At 45.5% G+C, this 25,637-nt stretch overlaps 1 protein-coding gene across 1 annotated transcript in view; it reads left to right on the top strand.

Annotated features, from left to right (window-relative positions):
* WDR37 (WD repeat domain 37) overlaps nucleotides 1–25,637 on the top strand; it is a 1,467,838-nt gene that overhangs the window by 1,098,170 nt on the left and 344,031 nt on the right. Inside the window, exon 12 of the mRNA XM_044064684.1 lies at nucleotides 9,098–9,174. Within this exon, the coding sequence (XP_043920619.1) occupies nucleotides 9,098–9,174 (77 nt within the window). The remainder of the gene's footprint in view (nucleotides 1–9,097; nucleotides 9,175–25,637) is intronic.

The raw sequence follows: 25,637 nt of genomic DNA, 5'->3' as shown, positions 1-25,637 counted from the left end.
ATCCGACTACTGATCTTCCAAAAAAAGTAAGGATAAAAACAGAGACAGACGTATAGGTCCAACACTGCTGCTGATGCTTCCATTAAGCTAGTCGCCAGTCCGCCGGTACTCAGTAAGGCGCCTTTGCAGCCTCTGATGCCCACTTCTGTGGATTCACAGGCCTCTGCTGAGACCCATTCAGAGTTCGGTATGCTGCGAGATGCTTCTTCGACTATGGAACCAGCAGATATCTCTACCTTGGATAGGTCTGGAGCTGCTGTGCAGGGACTAGCTTCTGAGGGTGTTTTCCGACCTACTGATGTTCAGATCAAACCAACTTCTTTTTTAGCCAAACCTACCAAGTTTCTTAGGCCCAGAATACGCACTACACCTAGAAAACTGATGACCAAAGCTCATGCTCAGGCCTCCATGCCACAAAAACAAATGCTTAGAATGGCTGAAGACCTTGTAAAGCTAATTAGGGGAAGCCATCCTTTCCCTGCTAAGAGGCAAAGAATTCAGTTGCCTTCAGAGTCTACAGACCAGGAGTCCAATGACTCTGACCTTTCTGATTATCAGGACATGCCCTTAGCCTATGAGGATTCAGATGCAGAGGAATCCATTCCCTCTGCCTCCCCTCCAGATGATTTCACTTTTGGTGAAACCTTACATACTTTGAGAGCATTTCCATTGGGAATGCCAAGACTATCCTCAGTCCAAAAAGAAACTCGGAGAATTTTTAGAGCTACCTCAGGACAGACCTTTAGCTATTCCCCCTGTTCTGGATGTTGTGGATGATGTTTTTATGGACTCCAGTCTTACTCCAGACACCTTACCTCCAGCCCCTAGGAAACCTGACAGATACTACCGAGTATCTGATTCCCACAAGTTTCTTTTCAAGAATTCTAAGGCTGATCCAGAGATCATTTCCCAGGGACCTAAAGGCGTTAAGGATACTACAGCCAAAAATCCTACCCTTTCGGACAGGGATTCCAGAGCTTTAGACAGATGGGGTAAGAACGTATATACCTCTGCAACTCTTGCTATCAGTGCATTGAATTGCCAGTTTCACATGCTGAAGTACCAGCAACATATTATGGAACTCATTAAACAAAAAATGGTAATATTTTCAGATTGTGCAGAAAATAAAGCTTTGCAAGAGCTTATGCATTCTGCAAACCTAGTTAGTAAGCATACTTTGCAGTGTGGCTTTGATGCCCTAGAAGCATCTTGCAAGGCTGCAGTCACTGTCTCTGTAATGAGAAGACATGCTTGGCTAAAGGAGCAGACCTTGCCAGATCATGTCAAATCCAAATTACTAGATGCTCCTTTAAATAAGGACATTTTGTTTGGCACCAAAGCAGGAGAAGTTCTTAAAAAGATGGAAGAAAAAGCTAAATCTATGCAAACTGTTAATGAATTCTTACAAGTGCAACCACCTCGATTCAGTAGGCATTGCCCTTCAAAACATTGGTCCTTTCCAGCCTCCTCCAGGCCTTCCCAAACAAGACACAGGGGAAACAGACCACCCAGACTACAGTCTCAGGGTATGCAGAGATCTAAGCAATGGAGTGCTCCCACCCCTAAAACAGGGAGTGGTAAGCCACCTCCCTATGGAAAAAGTTCACAATGACTTCTCAACTCTACTTCCCAGCCCTGCTCAGTTGTTTATTCCCCTAGGAGGAAAATTTGCCCTTCATGCAAAAAACTGGATGTCCATCACTCAGGACCGATGGGTCCTCAGCATTGTAACCCAGGGGTACATATATTATTTCCATTCACTGCCAACCCCAAGCGGGTTTCCAGACCTTCCACCAAACCAGTGGGCCGAGCCTCAAAACCAAGTTCTTTGCCTGCTCAACATCGGAGCTATTCAGCCAGTTCCAGTAGAACAAAGTAGTCAGGGTTTCTACTCCAGACTATTTCTGGTACCCAGGAAAGAGGACTCTTGGCACCCAGTCCTGAACCTTTCAATTCTCAACACCTTTCTGGTGGTCCTAAAATTCAATATGCTTACCCTGCAACAGCTTCTCCCTATGCTAGCCAAGGATGCCTGGTTAGTCACCCTAGACTTAAAAGAAGCTTATCTGTACATCCCCATCAGGGAGTCATGCAGGAAATATCTACATTTCAGGGCAGGATCTATGCATTATCAGTTCTTTGCACGTCCCTTTGGCTTATCTACTGCGCCCAAGGTTTTCCCAAAATGCCTGGCTGCAGCCATTGCATACTGCAGGCAGAGAAATATCCAAATTTACACGTACTTGGATGACTGCCTGATTCAGGCGGACAGCCAGGAATTGTTGCTTCTGCACCTGGAATTTGTAAAAAGCCTTCTCACTTTATTGGGGTACACCATCAATGAAATGAAATCACAACTGGTGCCCAGTCAAAAGATTGTATTCCTGGGAGCAAGCTTGGACACAGCTTCCCAGATGACATTTCTCACTTCAGAAAAACAGGTCTGTCTGACAGACTACTTCAAGACAAATGGCCAATAGAACCCAGCTAACTGCAAGAAAAATACTGCAAGCCCTAGGGTTTATGGTCTTGTGTATTCTGCTAATTCCATATGCAAGACTGCATATGAGGAAACTTCAATGGTACTTAAAAAGTCTTTGGTGCCAGCATTCTCAGGACTTGGAACCAGTTATTCCTATCATACCTTGTCTGAGGGCAGAGTTCCTTTGGCGAGCAGAAGCATGCAACCACAACAAGTGACTGTATTTTACTCTACCCCACGCCACCCAAACCCTGACCACAGAAGCATTCAGGGCCACTAGAGCCAAATCCAAATTCTCCTGCACACCAACCAAAAGGAGATGCTAGCTGTACAGAATGCTCTGACAGCTTTCAGATACCTAATCCTTCCAGGACAAATGCTGATAAAAACAGACAACACCACAGTTATGTGGTACATAAACAAGTAGGGGGGAACCCATTCTTACCCACTCTGCAGGTTAGCCATGACTCTGTGGAGCACAGCTTTAGATAACCAAGTTCATCTACAAGCTCAATTCCTGCCAGACAAAATTTACCGGCAGACGACTTAAGTAGAAATCTCCTAGACCCACACCAGTGGAAATTGGAGCCTAGTACCTTCAACCTTCTGATCCAGAGGTGGGGGACCCCAGAGGTGGATCTCTCTGCCTCCCCCCACAACCACCAGTTAAGCAAATTCTGCACCAGGAACCCTTACAGCAGGGCCTGGAAGGTGGATGCCCTATCCTTTCAATGGGAAAACCTCTCAGTCTCTGTCTTTCCCACTCTGCCCCTTCTCTCAAGAGTACTACTCAAGATAAAAGAAGACAGGCCAAGGACAATTCTGATTGCCCCGGACTGGCCACGCCAGCACTGGTACCCACTCCTGTGCAGCCTGACAATGGTGCCAATTGCAAACCCTAAATCTTGCAGCCTGGCATATTTCTTGAATACTGCACAAGCAACCCTAAGTAAACAGGTGTTGAACATCATTCTTGAAGTCAGAAGGCCTAGTACTAGCAAATCCTATGCGGAAAAACAGAAAAGATATTGTTCTTGGGTTCAGTCTAAAGGAAAGGACACAGCAGTGCCCTCCTTGCATCTAATCCTGGATTACCTAGCAGAGCTACTCCACAGAGGCCTATCCCTCTCCTCCAGTTAAGATTCATGCCTCTGCCATTTTGGCTCATTACAATGCTGAGCCACCTCTATTTTCTCACCCTCTCATTAAACAGTTCCTAAGAGGGGTCAACAATTTAAGGCCCCAAGGAGAGCACCCATCCCTGTTTGGGGCCTTAAATTTGTACTGGAAAACTCGCGCTTCACCCTTTTGATCCTGCTGCTTCAGCAGAGATAAAATTGATCTCTTGGAAAACAGCCTTGCTTCTAGCCATCACTTCAGCTAGACGAGTGTCTAAACTACAGGCACTGATGGCGATGGAACCCTTTATTATCTTCCTTGCTGACAGGGTTTCCCTCAGGACTAACCCGTCCTTTATGTCTAAGGCGGTGTCAAGTGCGACCCTAAACCAATCTCTACATTTGCCAACCTTCTTCCCTAACCCTCAGAATAAAGGGGAAAGTATCCTGCACTCTTTGGACGTGCAGACAGCTCAGGTTCTACCTTGATAGGACTAAGCCTTTCAGGAAATCTGATCAGCTGCTATTCAGCTTTGCAACAGGGGCAGAGGGCAAGGCCGTTTCTAAACAAACCATTTCCAAATGGATAGCACACTGCATTCATTTCTGCTACAAGCACCATGGAAAACCAACCCCTCAGGGGGTCAGAACACATTCCACTAGGGCTACTTCTACCTCTACAGCATTTCTCAGGGGAGTCCCTACCAGGGACATTCTGGAAGCTGAAACCTGGAGTTCTGTGCACACCTTCACCAAGCATTACCACTTTCCCATCTTTTCCAAATCCAGGGCAGGATTTGCTACAGCTGTCTTGCAAGGCCTACTAGCCAGCCCTAACTCTTCTTGACTGCCTCCACCCTTCCTCAGCTTTGGGAATCAACCCAAGTGTGATGACTGCAACAAAGAAACACGAAGAACATAGTACAGTTGTGTACACTTACCATAAATGTAGATGTGTATTCACTGTTGCAGTCCTGGTTTCCCTCCCTCCAGCCCCCTGGTTTTCTCTATCTCTCCTCTCTATGGCTATTCCTAATGGTATTGGTATTTACTTTTTACTGGTGGTGGTTTCCACACCATATACTAGCTCCCTGTTTGGGGGCTTCTGACATTTGGGGCAAGAAAAACTGATGTAATGGCGTCGGCTGCCTGTTTTTATACCCCTGATGACCTGACGTTGTGGAAGAAGCGACAGCATCCGACGCAGAATACTAAGAATCTGGTATTCGGGCCGACTGAGGGCTACCTGCAGGCAGATAACCTAAGTGCGATGACTGCAACAGTGAATACACTCAAACATCTACATTTATGGTAAGTGTACACAACTGTAATTTGTGTACATTTACCATAAATGTAGATGTTCGAGTGTATTCACTGTTGCAGTCCTGGTTTCCCACCCTCCATCCCCCTTGTCTCTCTTTCTTTCTCTTCCTCACTCCTTACAGGGATTTTTGGTATTTACTTTCTACTGGTGGTGTTCTTCCACCATAACCTAGCTCCCTGTTTGGGAGCTCCTGACATTTGGGGCAAGAAATACTGATGTAATGGTGTCGGCTGCCTAATTTTATACCACTGATGACCTGACATCAGTCCTGGAGCGACAGCAACCGATGCAGAAATACTAAGCCTCTGGTATTCGGGCTATCTGAGGGCTACCCCTTTTAGGATAACCCAAGTGTGATGACTGCAACAGTGAATACACTCGAACATCTACATTTATGGTAAGTGTACACAACTGTACTTTCTGCTTAGCGATTCTTAATGTTCAAGATATTGTAGTTCTTTTCTGTTTTGGTGTAATCGTTAAGACTACCTACTCAATGCTGTAAATTTCACTTTTTGTACCTGTATGACTTGTTAAAATGGCATGTGTAAGAAAGATGTTCAGAAAGGTTTTTTTTTTTTTTAAAGTGCTGGATTTGCCAGCTGTATGTAACAGGCCATGTGGCAGTTTCCTTAAGGCTGTGCATAATAAAAAGTTCAGACAATTCTAATGTAATATCTTGGTCCAAAACACATTCTCGTCCTTTGTGAGGAAAAAAGTAATAATATTCCTGTTTGCATTGATCTGAATATAAGGACAGCTATATTAGGGAAGCTGTGATCCTGTAGCAGTAAATGAATAGAATGAAAGTCAAAACACGTATTTGTTTTCTTTTTGTTTCAAAAATACAACTAGCTACATCTCTTTTTGCACACACACTGTCACAGCAGAATGCTCCCTTTCTTTTTGGTTCATAGGTAAGTAGTAGGCTAGTTGCCTTTGTGTGCCGTTTTAAGCTTAGCCAGTTATCTTTTCATAAGTGAGAATCAAACCCTGTGCTTTATTTTTGTAAGATAAACACCTTAACCATTTTACCAACCCCTAAGCCTGGAGTTGGGTGCAGGAATACACCATCTTTGATTGTGAAGAAGTTTCCTAAAAATAATAGATGCATTGTTCTTAGGAACATGCACTGCTTCTTACCCCACAAGCCATACTGGTATTCATTCAGCAGTGATCCTTTCCTGTTTTCACACTCAGCTTGCCTCTTCAGAAAATATAGTTACGTTGTGTACATTATTGAGGTCTCAGTCGGAAAAAAAAGTGAAAGACACAATGGCCACATTAATTATTTTCAGCTTGCAGTTGTTATATGCATAGGCACCCCTCTCCCCCGCAACAAGTTATTATGTCATCTCTGGCAGTGATCATGTAACTACTTTGTGCTTACACACAACATGCTTCCTCACCTTGGTACATCTCTAATGTTGATTGTGAGGAAAGGGGACCACAGTAATGTACTTCACCTTATTGCTGTCAGGTCCCTGCATGTGCAGGTCTCCAGTCCACTAGAGGCTCAAGGAGTTGCACTTTCCAGGTACTACAGTGAGAGATGGGATAAGTGTGGAATCCTCACAGTGTGATTTTACAGCAAGTCTTTTCCTTGCCTTAACTCCTCCCAGCATGCCAACATGGGGCTTAACAGATGATGACTAAGTGACCTGTAGACATGCTTGCCCAGGCCTTCATGGCAGTATGCCTTCTTAGTACTCTCACTTGAACTCTGGCTTCCAGGGATCAGCAAGAGGTCCTTACAGCTCCTTCCCACTAGGATAGGCATAGCCATTCCTCCTGTCTGGCACTGTCACACTCCCAAGCTGCTATTTGAATGTGAAATGCCTGGACCATAATCATTGCTTTATCTGTACCAATGGCAGAGAGGAATAATGTGACTGGAGTGGAGTGTGGGAAGTGTGCACTGTTAGCACTGGCTGAAGATGTATCTGATTTCTTGTCTGAAAGTAAAGTAAAACATGTATCCGCAAGAGAAAACTGTTCCTGAATAATGGAGCATCTGATCCTCTTCATAGTCTGTGGTCTAATGCTAGAGACTACCAGGAAAGCACTGAGGGCAGTTGCTAATAGCAGCTGATCTTAGGTAATTAAGTATGTAATTACATGGCTTGGTTTTGGCTATTCATGTTGTGTTACTGTTTTAGGATGCAGGTGATAAGTCTTGTTAATGAATAGCATGACCTTCCACGTCTAGATTCCATTTCACATTCTGTTTAAACGGGAAGTTGTGAGGTATTTAATTCAGTATTAAATTTGTCATCCTAGCCAAAAACTTACCAGGCTGGTGGCCCGAAATAGAGATTTGTTTTTTGTTTTAAACAATTTTGTGCTGATTTTAAAATAAAAACAGATAGGTTCAAAATAAGATAACTCAGCACCCAGGGTAGTGGGACATCTTTTTGATGAGTTATCTTTGCAGATGCAGTTAATTGCTTAATACTAGGGTACTTATTTCTTTCTATCTGTACAATTAGTTCAAGTTATGTGGTCATTTAGTAGTCTCCCTTGTCTGTCTGCATTGTATTGCAAACACAAGCATGTGAGGCCCTTTGTGATTTGTTCTTTATTTTCAGCATGAATGATTTTTTTATGTGCCATTATTGGATGTTTATGAAGCTGATTTATGATTAGGTAATCATATATGTTTGGGGTACAGTAACAAGTTCCATGAGGAACTGACATGGTCAGCAGTCCTGTTTGATTAATTGCTCCTCACAACTTTTATTACTAACTAATGGACATTTTAGCTCTCTGTACTACTAACATTTTGAATCTTGTCACAGTTAAATACAGGCAAGTACAGTCTCTGTAGAAAACTTCTTCAGCAGTTTTAAGTTTAGTATGCAAGCTACTGGAATATTCTGTAGGTAGGCATAGACTGTTGAAAGTGTCAGTTAACAGGGTTGCATACATAGTTATGTAACTAAACAAATGCATAATAGTTTCTGTAGAGATTGTGTAGACCGAACTCTATTATACAGTGACCCCCCATTAATATTCCAAAACGTGCATGCTGATTGGTCAGCGTGCACGTTGTAAATCAGACTTATACTAATGGAAAAAGGTCCGGTCGCCCGGACTTTTTCCATTAGCATAAGTCTTTTTTTACAGCAACGGAGAACGCAAGATCTCCGTTGCTTTTTAGACACTGTCTCGCTATGTTAAAGGAGTTTAACATAGCGAGACAGCTTTAAAAAAGTAACGGAGATCTTCCTTTCTCCATTGCTTTTTTTAAAGCTGTCTCGCTATGTTAAATGGGTTTAACATAGCAAGACACTTTGTAAAAAGCAACAGAGATCTTGCTTTCTCCATTGCTTCCACCCACAGCTCTGATGTACTGCGTAAGCATATACATGCGCAGTACATCAGAACTGCCACAGAATACCAGACAGCTGTGGAAGGGCAGCAAGGAGGCATTATACAATGCCATTATTTAAGAAAAGCAAGTATTTTTTTTCTTAAATAATGTCATTGTATAATAACAATAACCCACTTCTGGGTGTGGGTAATGCTGGATTTACCCACAGTTGTCTTTGCTTGGCCACTCGGGCTTTGCCCTCATGACCAAACCACACCAGCCATGGGAAATCCAGCATTACCCACACCGTGGGTTATTGCTATATTAAGTATTGTTAAAGATGCTAAAGTTTGCATTGGCTTTGTATTCATTCGGAGAGGAGTTTTTGGCAGTAAAGGGCCAGTACACCTATTAATTTTCCTCATAACAGCAGTCCTTTTTATAATTCTGTTTTGATGGGATACTGGCAATAATTTTTATTTGAAACAGCTTAATTGTCTATTGTGTTATCATTTTAAAATTCAACAGGTACATCTGTCCTATATTTTATTAACAAGTGAATTGAAAACTGTGACTGAGATACTAAATGATTATGTTGCACAGATTTAGATAATGCGACCAGATAATTCTGCAGGTTTTCTGCTTATTCTGCTTAAATATTATTTTATTTTACATTATGATGCAGTATAAAAATGTCTTTGTTAATTTGGTTGAAGCTTCTTTAATGATCATTAGCACCTTTTTCATCAGAATTGTTGGTTGTGCAGCATGATGCAGTTTTTCTTACTGAAGTTTGTGAAATTGAACTCTGAGTAAAATTGTTTTGCAAATGAATTGCCGTCTTGCATTTTTTCCGACAGCATCTGGAGACCAGACGTCTCACATTTGGAGATACCTCGTACAGCTGCCCACCCCACAGCCAGCTGTAGACACTAGTGTAAGTTAATTTTTTAATTGCAAGTTATTGCCTAGAGAAACATTGTTAAAACATATGGTAAGAAAATATAGTGATTTTATGTAGTCCTATCTCACCTACATTCTTACCCATGGGTTCGGAGCCGAATATCGGCTCCGACTCGGCCTATTTACTAGCTCAAAAGTGTCTGATTGGCTGGCCTAAGAGGGTATCCCATAGTACACTGCTTTGCATCCCCAGATCTCGTTTGCCACTTGTAGAGCTCGGACGTGGTCTCGCTTGGCTGTGGCTAAGTACTCTTTTTGACTTATTTCTCTTGAGAAATTGGTTGCTTCACTACTTCAAAAGCTATTTTAATAGCTATTCTTGCTGCGGTAGTTATGTTTGTGTGTTTAGTAGTGTGTTTTTGTGGTATCCCTAACAGTTCCCACGGGCTAGGCCAGTTTTAGTTAGAGGGCCTAGTCTTCCCTTAGTGAGTAGTTAGTCTGTTTCTTATTGTGTTTTCCTTTTTTGAGAATCGTTTAAGTTAGAGGTTCTCTCTCTGAGTTCTCGTTGTTATTGTTTTTGGTTTAGAGCTTTGCTCTTTTCTGTGGTCCTGTCTGCTGTCTAAGTGGTGGGCTTCCCGCCCTTTTTGGTGATTGTTAACTGTGGTTAGGCTGTGTGCTTTGCACCCATTGGATATGTCTAAGGATCAGAAAGAACATAACCCTTCTGGCTTTAAAAAGTGTTCAAAGTGCGGATATAAAATGTCCATCTCGGATGGACACTCTGTCTGTGTTTACTGTCTTGGAGCCGTTCATTTACAGGAGTCGTGTAGTTTTTGCCACGCCTTCAGTCCTAGGGTGGTCCAAGAGAGGAAAAACAAATTGATTTTAAAGGGACTGCTTAAACCATCTTTCGAGGAGGCTATAGATTCGGCTCCCAGCTCCCAGTCGAAATCTAAGTCCTCCAAGTCCAAGAAAAGGTCTCCGGCTCCATCAGCATCTTCGGAGCCTCCGGAGAAAATTACCATATTGGATACTGCTTCCTCGGCTCCACCGTCTTCGGGGCCGCAGGAGGTGTCTGTATTAAGTGAATCAGCGTCTGCTCCGATCATTCTCGAACCTATTCGGAGCCGGTCGCAGAGTGTGAGGCATGGTTCACCAGATAAGAGGTCTCAATCTCCATCCATCTCCTCCAAATCCTCCAGGCTTTCTGATTTGGATGTGGATAGGGTGGTGCAGAGGCTCCTGCAGTTGCCGGTGTTGGCTAAATTGTTTTCGGCTCCGACCCAGTCAGTTCCGGAGCCCATTCCTATGGTTGTTTCATCGATTCCTCCTCTGAGCACATCCTTGCTGTCAGAGCTGGTATGTTCCGCTCTGAATGATGTTCCTGCGCTGGCTCCGATACCCCCTCTGGGTTTATCGGTGCCGACCTTGGCTCTGACCATGTCGGTTCCGTTCACAGGGTTCGAGACTCTGGTCTTCTCGGTCGGGCCCGAAGGGGATGCCTCGGGACATCTTTCGGTTCCGAGTCTCCCACTCGGTGCATCGGCTAGGGGGACCCCGATCATGGCCCTGGAAGCCGGTCGGTCCTCGGACTCGGGGGGACCACTTTCGAGGCGATGTGGAGTGCGCTGGTCAGGTCGTCAGCTACGTCACTCAGGTCGGTCATTCCATCCCCCACCACTCTGGCGAGAGCTTCTGACACCCACCTATCCTTGGACAGCAGAGCACCAGGCCCTAAGGATACCCCCACGAGCAGTCCTTCACTTTATGAAGGTCCCTCAGAGTCTGTGCCTGTGGAACCTCCCAGAAACAGATTGTGCAAGAGGAAGCACATAGACTCCCAGGACGAGTCTCTCACTTCCGATACTGACCTCGAGGAATCGGAAGGGTCCCCCAAGTCTTCTTCTTATGATGTTTCCTTCTCCAATATCCTGGAGATATTGAAACAAAGAGGAGACTGGCCTTCCAAAACCCCTTCCGAGGAGGAGCCAGTATTCCTTAAGGCTTTTGGCACTCAACCTTCTGCCTCCTGGGTGTCTTCACCCTTCGATGAACTTCTTGACCTTATTTGTCGAAGGGTGTGGGAAAAGCCTGATTCTGTGGAGCCAGTACCTCGGCGCCCCAACAAATTTCTCTCCGCCCCTCACGGACCCCGGTAGATGCCATTGTGGTGGCGGCAGCCACCCAGAAGAAAGTTGCAGAGTCTTCCTCTTTGGTCCATCCTCCTAACAAGGAGTCTAGGACTATGGACCGGTACGGGAAGCGTACCTTGTCTTCAGCCACCTTCACCTTAAGGTCACTGAACTACTTATCTCATTTCACTCGGCTCCAGAGAGATCTCCTTAAGGAGTTGGGAGATACTCTTGCGGGTAACATACCTGAAGCGGTGGCTCAGACAGTCAACGCACAGGTTTCTACCTCAACTCCATCGCAAACTCGTCCATGTGACTCATTTCGTATGCGGCCGAGGGAGCGAGTAGAGCGGCCAGCTCAGGTGTAGCCCTTAGAAGGCAAGCCTGGCTGCGCCTGTGTCACTTTGCGGAGGCTTTCAAGTCTTCCTTCACTGATGCCCCTTTTGATGGTTCCTCCTTGTTTGGGACCAAGGTGAAAGACGCCCTCACGAGGTGCGAGCAAGAGGGAAAAACCCTGTCTGCTGTAGGTGTCCGTTTTTCCCTCCCGTCTAGGCCTTACTCCAAGGCTCAGCGAGGGGGAAAGATGTAGTTCAAGAAATCACAGAGGTTTTTTCCTGCCGCACAAGGTGAAACCCCCTCCCGAGGCAGGGAGGGAGGAGTTATTCAGGGAGACGTTGCCCCAGAGGCAAAGGGGGCCCCCGCAATTCTGGGGACTGCCACTCTTTTCGTGGCTCCCCATACTCTCATTCCTGAGGGTGTGCCCGACTGTGCTTATCCGGAGCCAGTCGGGGGTTGAATTTCCTTGTATCCGGAAGCCTAGGAAAACATCACCCAGGACCAATGAGTATTAAGGATAATTTCCGGAGGTTACACCATTCCATTTTGTTCAGTACCCCCTCCCATCAGAAGAATCCCAGATGTTCCACCCAGTCAAAGGGATCAAGCAGCCTCAGAGGTATCTCAGCTGCTAGAAAAAGGAGTCATCCAACCAGTCCCCTCAGACCAGATCGGATTAGGGACTTACTCAAGATTCTTTTTGGTGCCGAAAAGAACAGGGGACCTGACACCCATACTAGATCTCAGTCAACTCAACCATTACATACACAAGTCTAGATTCCATATGGTCACCCTACAGTCTATTCTCCCATTGTTGGGAAAGGAAGTATGGATGTTCTCCTTCGACCTGAAGGATGCTTACTACCATATCAAAATGGACAGGGCATCCAGGTGTCATATACACTTCCGGCTGGGAGCCAGACATTTCCACTTTCGAGCCCTGCCCTTTGGTCTCACCACAGCCCCCAGGGTGTTCACCAAGTGTATGGCAGTGGTGACGGCTCACTTGAGACGTCAAGGATTCCAGGTGTTTCCGTACCTGGATGACTGGCTCTTCACCGCCCTCACCAGGCATCTTCTAGTTCAGACCAGGGACACTACCATCAGTCCATGTCACCAATTAGGCATTACGATAAACTGGAAAAAATCTGCCTTGTTGCCCTTACAGCGTGTCACCTTTATAGGAGCAGAGCTGGACACCATTCAAATGCGAGCGTTCCTACCACAAGAAAGGATCACAGGGTTGCAACAACAAATTCTCACACTGATGCCTCTGAGACATGTGAAGGCAAGACTGATTCTTCAACTCCTAGGGACCATGGCAGCTACTATCATGTTGATCCTGTTAGTGAGATTACGCATGAGAATTCTTCAATGGCTTCTCTTTGTCCAATGGTCTCTCCAAAGACTTAAGCTATCCCATCCAATCCTAATGACAGACAAATGCACCTCCGTTGGTGGCTGTACACCAACAACTTGAATGCAGGAAAGCCCTTTGTTCCACCCATCCCTGTGGCCACAGTGACTACAGACGCCTCCCAGATAGGGTGGGGGGGACATTATCTCGGCAGGATGGTCCAAGGCACGTGGCCGGAGCACGATATACATTTGCACATAAACGTCCTAGAGATGAGAGCAGTGCTTCTTGCGTTGCAGGCACTTCAAGAAGTCTTCCCTCTAGGGACTATTGCGATACACTCAGACAACATGTCAGTAGTGTGGTATCTCAACAAGCAAGGAGAAACCCGATCTTATCCACTATGCAGGGAGGCCATGCGCGTGTGGCATTGGCAATAGCTTCCCAACGGTTTCTAGTGGCAACGCACATCCCGGGGAAGACCAATGTGATAGCAGACAAGCTAAGCAGGGTGATTCTTATGCCCTATGAGTGGTCCCTGAATCACCTGATGGCACAGTGAATCTTCAGCAGATGGGGTCAACCTTGCTGCGACCTTTTTGCCAGCCCCCTCAATGCAAAATGCAGCAACTACTTCTTGCTGATCCCCCCACCGGGGGAATCACCCAGGGATGCTTTAGCTCACAATTGGCCCTCCGGTCTGCTTTATGCTTTCCCTCCATTTCCCCTTCTCTCAAGGGTGATTCAGAAAGCGCAATCCTTGGGAAGCAGGATGATTCTGATTGCCCCACACTGGCCTCGTCAAGTATGGTTCCCCTTCCTTCAACTCTACCTTGTGGATACTCCTTGGATTCTGGAACCCCTTCCAGACTTACTGACACACATATCGGGACAGTTCCACCCCTCTCTGAGGACACTCCGGCTGACAGCCTGGCTACTCCACTTTCATCCTTAGTCAGATGCCATCATTTTTCGCCAGACGTAGTCCATATTTTGTCATCCTCTCTTAAACCATCCACTAGGAAAATCTACTTTAGCAGATGGAAAAGATTCTCTATTTGGGCTCATTCCAGAGGTATTGATCCCTACACATCTCCAGTTGATTCTGTTTTGGAATTTTTGTCTATATTGTTCTATCAGGGGTCCACTTCAGCCACCATCAAAGTTCAGCTGGCGGCTATATCAAACTTCCACGTAGCCAATGAACCTAGCCTGATGGCACACAGACTATGTAAAGCATTCCTTAAAGGTACCCTATTGCTTCATCCCCCAGTATCACAACCTGTTATGCCCTGTAACTTCAATTTTGTTCTTCAAGCCGTCACCCTTCCACCCTTCGAGCCTGCAGCTACCTGCGAGTTAAAGTTTCTAACATGGAAAACAGCCTTTTTAATAGCTATCACTTCAGCGAGACGGGTCTCTGAAATCCAAGCCCTTTCCATCAAACCCCCATATTTGATCTTCCATAAAGATAGAGTCTCTCTTAGACCCAAACCCGTCATTCCTTCCCAAAGTGGCTTCTCTGTCTAATATAAATCAGTCTATTGAGCTGCCAGTTTTCTTCCCCAGTTTTTCCAACAATTTGGATTTCACCAACTAGATGTACAAAGACAGTTATGCTTCTATCTCCGGCAGACAAAAGAGATTCAGAAATCTGACCAACTCTTTGTCTCCTTTTCTGAAAACTGGCTGGGTTCTCCAGTATCCAAGGTCACACTCTCTAGATGGATAGCCAGCTGTATTTCCTTCATCTATCACACAGCAGGTAAAACTCTGCCCTTTCCATCTAAAGCCCACTCCACAAGAGCTGTTTCCACATCCACAGCCTATCAAGCTAGAGTGTCGATGGATGATATATGTGCTGCGGCCACTTGGGCTTCTCCTCACACTTTTGTCTCTCATTACAAATTGGACGTGGTTTCCAGGGGCAGATCTTCATTTGGCTCCACAGTTCTCAGGAGTATTTTCCTATGAGCCACCCAGGTTGTAGGTGCTAGGGACGCTGTCCCATGGGTAAGAATGCAGGCGAGATAGGACTACATAACATCAAGAAGTTATGTACTCATAATGTTCGATGTATGTAGTCCATCTCGCCTCACATTCTTACTTACCCTCCCGCCTTCCCCCCTGCCTGGAGGATTTGGAGGTGATATTTTATCATGCAGAGTCCCTTTGACTAATTTGTTTGGATATTTTGTTTGTATGGATGTGTGTTATGTATGCAATAACTCAGTTGTTTGCAGCAAATTAAATCTGGGGATGCGAAGCAGTGTACTATGGTATACCCTCTTAGCCCAGCTAATCAGAGACTTTTGAACTAGTAAATAGGCCGAGTCGGAGCCGATATTCGGCTCCAAACCCATGGGTAAGAATGTGAGGTGAGATGGACTACATACATCGAACGTTATGGTGAGTACATAACTTCTTGTTTATGTAATAAACCAGAAATTGCTGGAAGCAAAAATTAGTGCTTCATATCCATGGACTGTTAACTCAGTATAAATGCTCATAGGCCAGTATAGTTGCATTTGAATAATATACCATCAAATATAAAATGTTGCCTCATAAACTCAATCTATAGTCAGTGATAAAAAAAAAGCCTTTTTATAAGTATGTAAATATGAAATCTTTATTGATGTCCCACTGTAGTAAAACATTTGATGTTCTTCGTCTCACATTGCTGCAGTCATAACCATTGGGTAGTCCGCTGTCCTCGGTCGGCCCGAATACCAAAGAATTAGGCTGACGTCGGTCATAGGCGCCCGGAGCTGACATCAGTACGTAGTAGTACTAAAGCGCATGACTGACGTCATATCCTCAGTCTTTCTTGCCGCGTGGTCTGAAGCAGAAGCAGCGTTTGCAAGTGCCGTTCGGCGTTCTGAAATTTTCGTTATCGAGTTTCAGACCGAAGACCAAGTTGGGCTAAGTACCCCGTTGGGGAAAACTTTTGTCTTTTCTTGCCTCAGTTAATCCGGATGTCAGAAAAAGTTAATAATTGTATTTCTTGTGGGAAGCAGATACCTCATAGGGACTACCATTCTCTTTGTATTCCTTGCTTGGGGCCTGAGCACTACGTTGTCGGGTGTCGCTTTTGCGCTAGATTTAATAAGCGCACCATTAAGCGTAGATTAGACTGTGCTAGGCTTGTTTTCGGTAAGCGGTGTAACTACAACATGCCGTCGGATACTCCGACGCCCGCTACCGCGAAAAAGAGGAAAGAGAAAGTTTTAAGGTCTAAACCGGAGGAGTCGTCCGTTGCGGACGCCGGTTCTATGGAAACCACGGTTGAATCTGTGGATCCAGCCGAGGCCTCGGTTGAATCCCAGGGGGAGCCTTTACTTTTGCAGGAGTTGGTCTCTCAGGAGTTGGGCCAAGCTGAGGGGGCTTCTCAAGTTTCTGTGGTTCCATCCTTACAAAAGGTTAGTAGGCCTTCTACTTCAGTGTCTAAAGGGCCTGCTAAGTCTAAATCTGGTCCTTCTGGTTCAGGACATAGCCCTAGTTCTTCAGGTTCTGTTCCTAAAAAACATATGTTGAAAATGGCAGAGGATTTGATTACTTTGATTAGGGGTTCTATGCCCCCTCCTGAGAAGAGGCCTAGGGGGGAGATGGATTTAGAAGGGATAGAGCATTCTTCTGATTATTCTGAGTCCTCAGCTGAGGATATTCAGGATTTTCCTTCTTATTCAGATTCAGAGACAGAGGATTCCTGTCCTTCTGCCTCACCTCCAGAGGATTTTTCCTTTTCTGAAACCCTGCATTCCATGAGGGAGCATTTCAAGTGGGAAGGTCAGGATTTTTCGGATTCTCGTAAGAGGTTGAGGGAATTTTTGTTTTTGCCACAACATAGGCCTTTGGCTATTCCCCCTGTTTTAGATGTTGTTCACGATGTTTTTTCTGAGGCTTCCCTTAATCCTGATTCATTACCCCCTGCTCCTGTCAAGCCAGACAGGTATTACAGAGTCCCTGAAGCTCATAAATACTTCTATAAGAGTCCTAGGGCTGATCCAGAAACCATTATTCAAAGGCCTAAGGGTGTTAAGGCTTCTGTGGTTAAGAATCCGGTTCCTTTGGACAAAGATTCTAGAGCTTTGGATAGGTGGGGTAAAAAAGTGTACACACCTTCTACGTTAGCTATGAGGGCTTTAAATTGCCAATTTCATATGCTGAAGTATCAGAATTTTTTGTTAGGTCAATTGAAATCTAAGGTAGATGCCTTATCTGAGGGCATAGAGTGTAAGGAATTGCAAGACTTGGTTCATGCTTCTGATCAAGTTGGTAAACATTCCTTGCAGTGTGGCTTTGATGCTATTCAGGCTTCTTCCAGGGTGGCTGCTACTGGTTCAGTGATTCGCAGGCATGCCTGGCTTAAGGATCAAAATTTGTCAGAGCATGTGAAAGCTCGGATTTTGGATGCTCCTCTTCAATCGGAAGTTCTTTTTGGTTCTCCTGTGGAGTCACTTTTGAAAAAGATGGAAGAGAAAGCTAAGTCGATGCAGACGGTTAAGGACTTTTTGCAAGTACAGCCCCCTAAATTTAGCAGGAATTGGCCTGCAAAAGGATGGTCCTACCCTTCTTTGGATCCTCAGTCCAGGGGCAGGTCTAGACGTGGTAGGGGTAAAGCTCAAGCTCAGGGTTCCTTCAGGCCTAGAACTTGGAGTTCTCCTGCACAATCTTCTGGTGAGGGCAGGGGTCAGCCCTTTCGTAAACAGACCCAATGACCTGTATTTTCTGCTGCCAGATCCCTCTTGTCTGGCAGCTCCTCTAGGGGGAAAGTTGGCTCTTTTCAAACGGAATTGGCATTTGGTCACCCAGGACAAATGGGTGTTGGACATAATAAATCAAGGCTACAAGTTCTATTTCCACACTTTTCCTCCTTTCAAAGGCATGCCAGACGTCCCTCCTCAGCAAAGGCTGGAGGCGCAGGAACAAATTTCTTTGCTTTTACAGCTGGGAGCAATCCAGGTGGTTCCTCCTTCCGAAGTAGGCCTAGGGTTTTACTCTCGCCTTTTCCTAGTGCCAAAGAAAGGAAATTCTTGGAGACCAATTCTGGATTTGTCCATTCTCAATACATACCTAGACATTCCAAAGTTCAAGATGTTGACTTTACAGCAGCTTCTGCCTATGCTAGGCAAAGATCACTGGATGGTAACTCTGGATCTCAAAGAGGCCTATCTTCACATTCCTATCAGGCCCAGTTGCAGGAGGTTTCTGCGTTTCCAGGCTGGTACTTCTCATTATCAGTTCTCTGCATTGCCCTTTGGTTTATCTACTGCACCCAGGGTGTTCACAAAGGTTCTGGCCCCTGTCATAGCATTCTTCAGACTGAGGGGAATTCAAATTTATCCTTATCTGGACGATTGCCTGATTCTTGCTCAAGACAAAGACAAGTTACTTCAGCATCTGCAGTATGTGATGGCAGTTTTAAGATGCCTAGGGTATTCTGTGAACGAAATAAAGTCCAGTCTAGTACCCTCTCAAGACATGTGCTTTCTGGGTGTGAGACTGAATACAGCCTCTCAGATGGCTTTTCTGACCCCGGACAAACAAAGAACTCTTCACCTATACTTTCAACAATTATCAGTACAGTCCAGGCTGACTGTAAGGACAGTCCTACAAGCCTTGGGGTTCATGGCATCTTGCATTCTAGTACTTCCCAATGCCAAACTGCATATGAGGAAGCTTCAATGGTATCTCAAAAGTGTATGGACTCAACACTGCCACGATTTGGACACTGTTATTCGGATAATGCCTTGCATCCAGAAAGAATTCTTGTGGTGGGCACAGGAATGTCACCTAAACAAGGGACTCTCTGTGATCCGACCAGAGGCGAGTCAGATCATTACGACGGATGCCTCAGAACTGGCTTGGGGAGCTCACTTCAATGGAAAATGGATTCAAGACACGTGGCCTCCCAGACTACAGCATTTGCATATCAACATGAAGGAGATGCTAGCAGTCCAGTTTGCTCTGTTGGCTTTCAAGAGCCTACTTCAGCCAGGACAGGTGTTGATTCAAACAGACAACACTACAGTCATGTGGTACATCAACAAGCAGGGGGGAACACATTCTTACCCTCTTTGCAGACAAGCGATGATTTTGTGGGAGACTGCTCTAAGTTTGCACATTTCTCTTCAAGCTCGGTTTCTGCCAGGAGCACAGAACTCCCTAGCAGACGTCTTGAGCAGACATATTGTGGACCCCCACGAATGGAAATTGGATTCTCAGCTGTTCCAGCAGTTGATAATGGCTTGGGGAACTCCAGACATAGATCTGTTCGCTTCTCCTCTAAATTTCCAACTACCAAAATTTTGCACAAAGATGTTTCACCCAAAAGCTTGGAAAGTGGATGCTCTTTCTTTCAGTTGGAACAACCTTCACGTTTATGCTTTTCCTCCTCTGCCTCTCCTTCCAAAGGTACTCTTGAAAGTCAGGAGGGACAAGCCTTGCATGATTCTGATAGCACCAGATTGGCCACGTCAGCACTGGTATCCTCTGCTGAGGAGTTTAATTCAGGAGCCTCCTTGGCCTTTACCACAGCTTCCTCACTTGTTGTCCCAGTCAAGCAGTCATTTGCTCAATGTCAGAGTGCAGTCTTTACGTCTAACGGCTTGGAGAATTCTGTTTTAGAGCCTGTGGGGTCTCAGCTTCCTCAACAAGTTTTAGATGTTCTATTGGAAGCTAGGCGACCTAGCACCAGAAAAGTTTATGCTGGAAAATGGAAGAGATTTTTTCTTTGGAGCACAACAAAGGGTTTTGATGTCTCGGGGCCTAATTTGAGTTTTACTCTTCAGTACCTTACCGAATTACTGGACAAGGGTTTGTCATTTTCTTCTGTGAAGGTTCATGCTGCAGCTATTTCTGCTCACTATGACTTGACCCCCCTTTATTTTCGCATCCTTTGCTTAAACAATTTCTTAGAAGGGCAAAAAATATAAGACCCCCACGTAGAGCTCCTACTCCTTCCTGGGATCTCAATTTTGTGTTGGAGAAACTTACTTTGCCTCCTTTTGAACCTGCAGCTACGTCTGAATTGAAATTTTTGTCTTGGAAGACTGCTTTTTTGTTGGCCATCACTTCTGCTAGAAGGGTATCTGAATTGCAGGCTCTCATGGCAGTTGAACCTTTTCTGATATTCCGTAAGGATAGAGTTTCTTTGCGTACTAATCCTACCTTTATGCCAAAAGTGATTTCTAATGTGGCCTTGAACCAGTCTATCCATTTGCCTACTTTTTATGCTGATCCCCAAACTAAAGGGGAAAAGGTTTTGCATTCATTGGATATCCACAGACAGTTACGTTACTATTTGAGTAGAACTAAGGAGTTCAGACAGTCTCAACAGTTATTTGTTTCTTTTGCTGTGACTTCTCAAGGGAAAGCTGTGTCTAAACAGACAATTTCAAAGTGGATTGGAAATTGTATTGCTTTTTGTTATTCCCATCATGGGAAGAATGTTCCTGCTGGGATCAGGCCTCATTCATCTAGGGCTACTGCTACATCTACTGCTTTTCTGAGGGGTGTAGCTACTAAAGATATTTTGGGAGCAGCTACTTGGAGTTCAGTTCACACTTTTACCAAGCATTATCATCTTCCTCTTTACTCTAAGTCCAGGGCTGGGTTTGCCACTGCAGTCTTACAGGGCATGTTAGCAGCCCCTAATGCCTTTTAGTTTGCCAGCCTCCCTTTTTTCCTTTGCTTTGGGATTCTACCCAATGGTTATGACTGCAGCAATGTGAGATGAAGAACATAGTACAGTTTTGTACCTACCATAAATGTAGATGTTCGAGGATCCACATTGCTGCAGTCCTATTTTCCCTCCCTCCTTCCCCCTCTGTTGTTAGGGTGGTTATTGGGGTTGTTGGGCCTTGGGATGATTGTTATTTTCCCTTCTGGTTGTTGGGCTTTTCTTTCTAGATGCATTCTGACATCTGGGGCAAGAAAGACTGCGGATATGACGTCGGTCATGCGCTTTAGTACTACTACGTACTGATGTCAGCTCCGGGCGCCTATGACTGACGTCAGCCTAATTCTTTGGTATTCGGGCCGACCGAGGACAGCGGACTACCCAATGGTTATGACTGCAGCAATGTGGATCCTCGAACATCTACATTTATGGTAGGTACAAAACTGTACTATCTGATATTGTCAATTTTTCATTTTGTCCTCATATAAGGGGTTCAGATCCACTCCATCTTGGCTGTTAATAAGCTCATGGACCCCTCCCCTTACCCATAACGCACCTCTCCCTGTTACCCCAGATCTTGTTTGCTGCTTTGTGAAGACATGGTCTAAACCTTTTGCTCTTGGACAGTCAGGTGATATTTATAGTTTTTTCTAACAGTTCTTTTCCTTTTCTTTAATTGTTGGTAGTGCAATTAGTTTTCCTGCCCTCCCCTTTATTCTGAACTCTTTTTTCCAGGGGTAACCGTTTTTTATTAGGTTACTTTACCTTTCTCCTGAATACCCTTCGTGGTAACCTCACTACTGTAGTTATAGTAGCCTTAGCTCCCTCCTTGCTCTCTCTTTTTATTGTATTTTTTTCCTTTCGCCCAGTCTGAGAGATTCGTGTGTGTGTGTGTGTGTGTGTGTGTGTGTGTGTGTGTGTGTGTGTGTGTGTGTGTGTGATGTCAGCTATTCTTCATCTTCTAAATAGCTGAGAAACAAGATAAGTCAGTGGGTTTTAAAAAATGCACAAAGTGTGGTCATAAAATTCCTTTCAGTGACTCACACTCCCTGTGTTGCCTACTGCCTGGTCCCCCTTCATCTGTAGGAAGACTGTGCTATTTGCCCCTCTTTTAACCACAGGGCCCTGGCTGAAAGGAAAAATAAACTTATTTTAAAGGGCATGTTGCCATCATCCTTTGGTGAGGCCATTTCTGGTAGTAATCCCAAATATGTGGCTAAATATAAATCAGCTCATTCGGGTCCTGCTTCTTATTCCCCCAAAAGCTCAGATAGAGAAAAAAAGAGACCTTCCTTGGCTCTAACAGATTCCTCAGAGCTGAGACCTAAAAATTCCAAACCTGCTGATTCAGTAGCTCAGTCGGAGCCTTCGGTGCCTTGCACCCCTTTATCATATCAGGCTTCTTCAGCTCTAAGTCTATCGGGTAACAATAGGTTGGAGCTGTTGTGGTCTGATCTGACCTCCAGTCCCTTCAAACCCATTGTATCCCTGCTAAGGACTCTGTACTGTCCATCTAGAGACCCTGTGCCTCTGAAGGTACCATCTTCTTTCCTGAGCAGGTTGAAGTCTCCTTCAGCATTCTCTTCCCATTCTACCAGAAGCCTTATGGAAGAAGATGTGGAACGGATGGTCCAGAAAATTTTATGGGTGCAAGGCATTACCAAATCCCCCTTGGCTTCAACCCAAATGGTCCAAGGTTTACCTAAGTTGTCCACTGCGCCCTCTAATTCTTCCAGCAACTTCAGGCCAGGCTTCAGAGTTATCAGTTCTGATATTCCCGGTGTCTTCCAGCTCGGATCCAAGAATTTCCTTTTCTTCAGATCAGACCTTTGCTTGAAGCTCTAAGGCTTTTTCAGAGCTAAAGAGCTGTCAGGACCATAGCGAGCCTCGTGGACCATGGGTGCCTTCGACTCCCAGACCTTCAGAACAGTCTTTGCGCAGGTGAGCTCAGTGCTGACTTCTACCCCAGGCAAGCTCTTTTCGGACCTGGAGAGTACTCCGTCCCACAGGCATGGCTTCTTGGAGCTAGAGCCTCTATCCAATCAGGAGCACTCAGTCAGCCTTTGGGGCTCTGGAGAGGGCTATAGCTGCCACCACAACTTGAAAGTCGCCTCTCCCCCTCGGATCCTCAGTCTCATCTACACCCCCTGCACACACTTTCTGACCAAGACATTCCACAGGGACATAGGGACTTTAGGCTGCAGCATACCCATTGGGGTACCCCTGCTTCTTCTGATACCTCCCCAATGTATCCCACTGAGGAGGTCCCTTGGAAGAGGTCTTGCAAGAGGAAGCATTTGGACTCCACCGAGGAGTCAGCCATGGAAGACACTGACCTCAGTGAGGGAGAAGGATCCCCACAGTCACCTCCTGAGGATGTTTCCTTTGAGGACATCTTGGAAATTTTAAAACAGAGAGGTGGCTGGCCATCCAGTAATCCTTCACCTGAGGAGTCAGTGTACCTGGCGGCCTTCAGATCCCGACTGTCTACCTCCTGGGTCACTCTGCCCATCAATGAGCTTATAGAATTGATCTCTTGGTGGGTGTGGGAGAGCCCAGATTCCATCGAGCCACCCCACCCAGAGACCAAACAAGATAATCACTGCCCCAGCTGACAAGACTTTTATACAAAAGGGGTTGCAGTAGATGGCATGGTCATGGTGGCAGTGACCAAAAAGGATCTATCAGAGGAGAGTTCCACTATTCATCCTCCTAATAAGGATTCCAGGACAATGGATAGACTTTTGCCTTATGATCGCTGAATTACCTTTCCCATTTCACCAGGTTACAAAGGGAATCTCATCAAGGAGCTATCAGATACCCTTGAGGGAACCCAAGAAAAGGTTGCTTTCTGACTGGCAACACTACATTCTGTGGTTAATTCTTCCATGAGGCCCATCGCGCATACAACTGAGGGAATGGGCTGAGCATCGAGTTCCGACATATCTATGTGGAGGCAAGCCTGCATGCGCCTGTGTGACTTTACGAAGCCTTTTAAGTCTTCATTTGTCAACGCTCTATTGATGGCATATCCATTTTTGGTCCCAAGGTCAAAGATACATTATTCAGGTGTGTAAAGGATGGTAAGACCCTTTCTGCTATGGACATGCATTTGTCCACCCCTCAGAGACTTTACCCTAAGGGTCAGAGAGGTGGTGGTAAAATGTGGTTCAGGAAAACACAAGGGTCTTACCAGGACACATGTGGAGAGGGTTCCATCAGGGGCAGAGAGGCGAACAATTCCGGAAGACAACGACCTCACGACAGAAGAGGCCTGTAGAACCAAGGGTCCCGATACTCCTCTTTGGGAAACCTTTCCAGCACTCCTGAAAGGAGTTCCGATTGCCCGCCTCTGGAGGCAGTCGGGGGTCGACTGTCCCTGCACTAGAAGGCCTGGCTAATAATAACTACCAATATATACGTGCAGACAATAATATCCAGCGGTTACCAAATCCCTTTTTTCCACCAGCCCTCCCAACAGGAAAATCCCAGACATTCCACCAATTCAAAGGGATGAAGCAGTCATTCAAATTCAAAAACTGCTGGACAAAAGAGTCATCCAAGAGGTTCCCCTAGACCAAAAGGATTTGGAACTTACTCAAGGTTCTTTTTAGTTCCAAAGAAAACAGGGGACTGGAGAGCAGTTCTGGATCTCAGCAGATTAAACAAGTTAGTTTGACGCCACAAGTTATGAATGGTCACAGTGCATTCCATACTTCCTTTTTTGGAACAGAAGAATTGAATGTGCTGCATACACCTTCAGGATGCGTACACCTTCAGGATGCGTACTATCATATAAAGATGGACAGATGATCCAGAAGGCACCTACCCTTCCATCTAGGAGCCTATCATTACCGGTTCAGAGCGCTGCCGTTTGGTCTCACTACCACCCCCAGAGTGTTCACCAAATGCATGGCAGTGGTAGCGGCTCACCTGAGACAAGGATTTTGTGTGTTTCCCTTTTTGGACGACTGGCTCATATTCATCCCAACCAGGCATCTACTTATCCGAGCAAGAGACTGTGTTGTCCAGATTTGTACAGAGCTGTGTATATTCATAAATTACGAAAAATCACACTTGGACCCTTCTCCAACACTGGAGTTTATAGGAGCAGTTCTGGATATGACTCAGATGATTGCAAAGCTTCTGCCGTCCAGAGTGTTGACAATCAGGCACCAAATGCACGGATTGCTCCAGAACAAGAAGATAGCTGCCACTCATGTCTTACAGGCTCTAAGTTCAGTGGCTGCAGCTATAGTGTTGGTTCTGCTGTCGAGATTCCACATGCGAATACTACACTAACTTCTGGCTGCCCATTGGTCAGTTATCAACCAACCGATGTCTTGCCAAATTCTCTTTACGGACACCTGCAAAAGAGCCCTGTCATGTGGATTCATTCCACCCAATTAACACAAGGTGGACCTTTTGTTCCCCACAACCACAGGCCACAGTGACCATGGATGCTTCCCAGATGGGGTGGGGGTATTATCTGGGGAAGACGGTCCAAGTCACCTGGTATGCCGACAAGGCCAGTTTGCACATAAACATCCTGGAGATGAGGGCAGTGCTTTCAGCACTGCAGGCCTTTCAGACTGTTCTTCCTCAGGGAACAGTGGTAATTCAGTCAGACAACATGTCTGTGGTCTGGTACATAAACAAGCAAAGAGGAACCAGATCATGCCCTCTGTGCCGAGAAGAGCGGAGAGTTTGGCAATGGACGATCTCATCCAACTGCTTTCTTGGCAGACAAGTTGAGCAGATCCTTTCTCATATCTCACGAGTGGCCCCTCAACCAGAAAATAGCGGAAGAATTTTCCGCAGATGGGACCAGCCTTGCTGTGAACTCTTTGCATCCCCTCTGAGCAACAAATGCAGCATCTACTTTACCCTTATCCTCCCAGCAGGGGAATCCCAGAGGGATGCTCTTACAGGTTCATAGGTTCATACTAGGCTATCTGCCCTAGGGCATTTATAAGCCTAGCCAGAGTGTG

This window comes from Protopterus annectens, chromosome 3.part0 (assembly GCF_019279795.1).
Source record: "Protopterus annectens isolate FY-2018-M chromosome 3.part0, PAN1.0, whole genome shotgun sequence".
Taxonomy (NCBI): domain Eukaryota; kingdom Metazoa; phylum Chordata; order Ceratodontiformes; family Protopteridae; genus Protopterus; species Protopterus annectens.
Note: the sequence above shows the minus strand (reverse complement) of the source record. Positions and strands in the feature narration are given on the sequence as shown.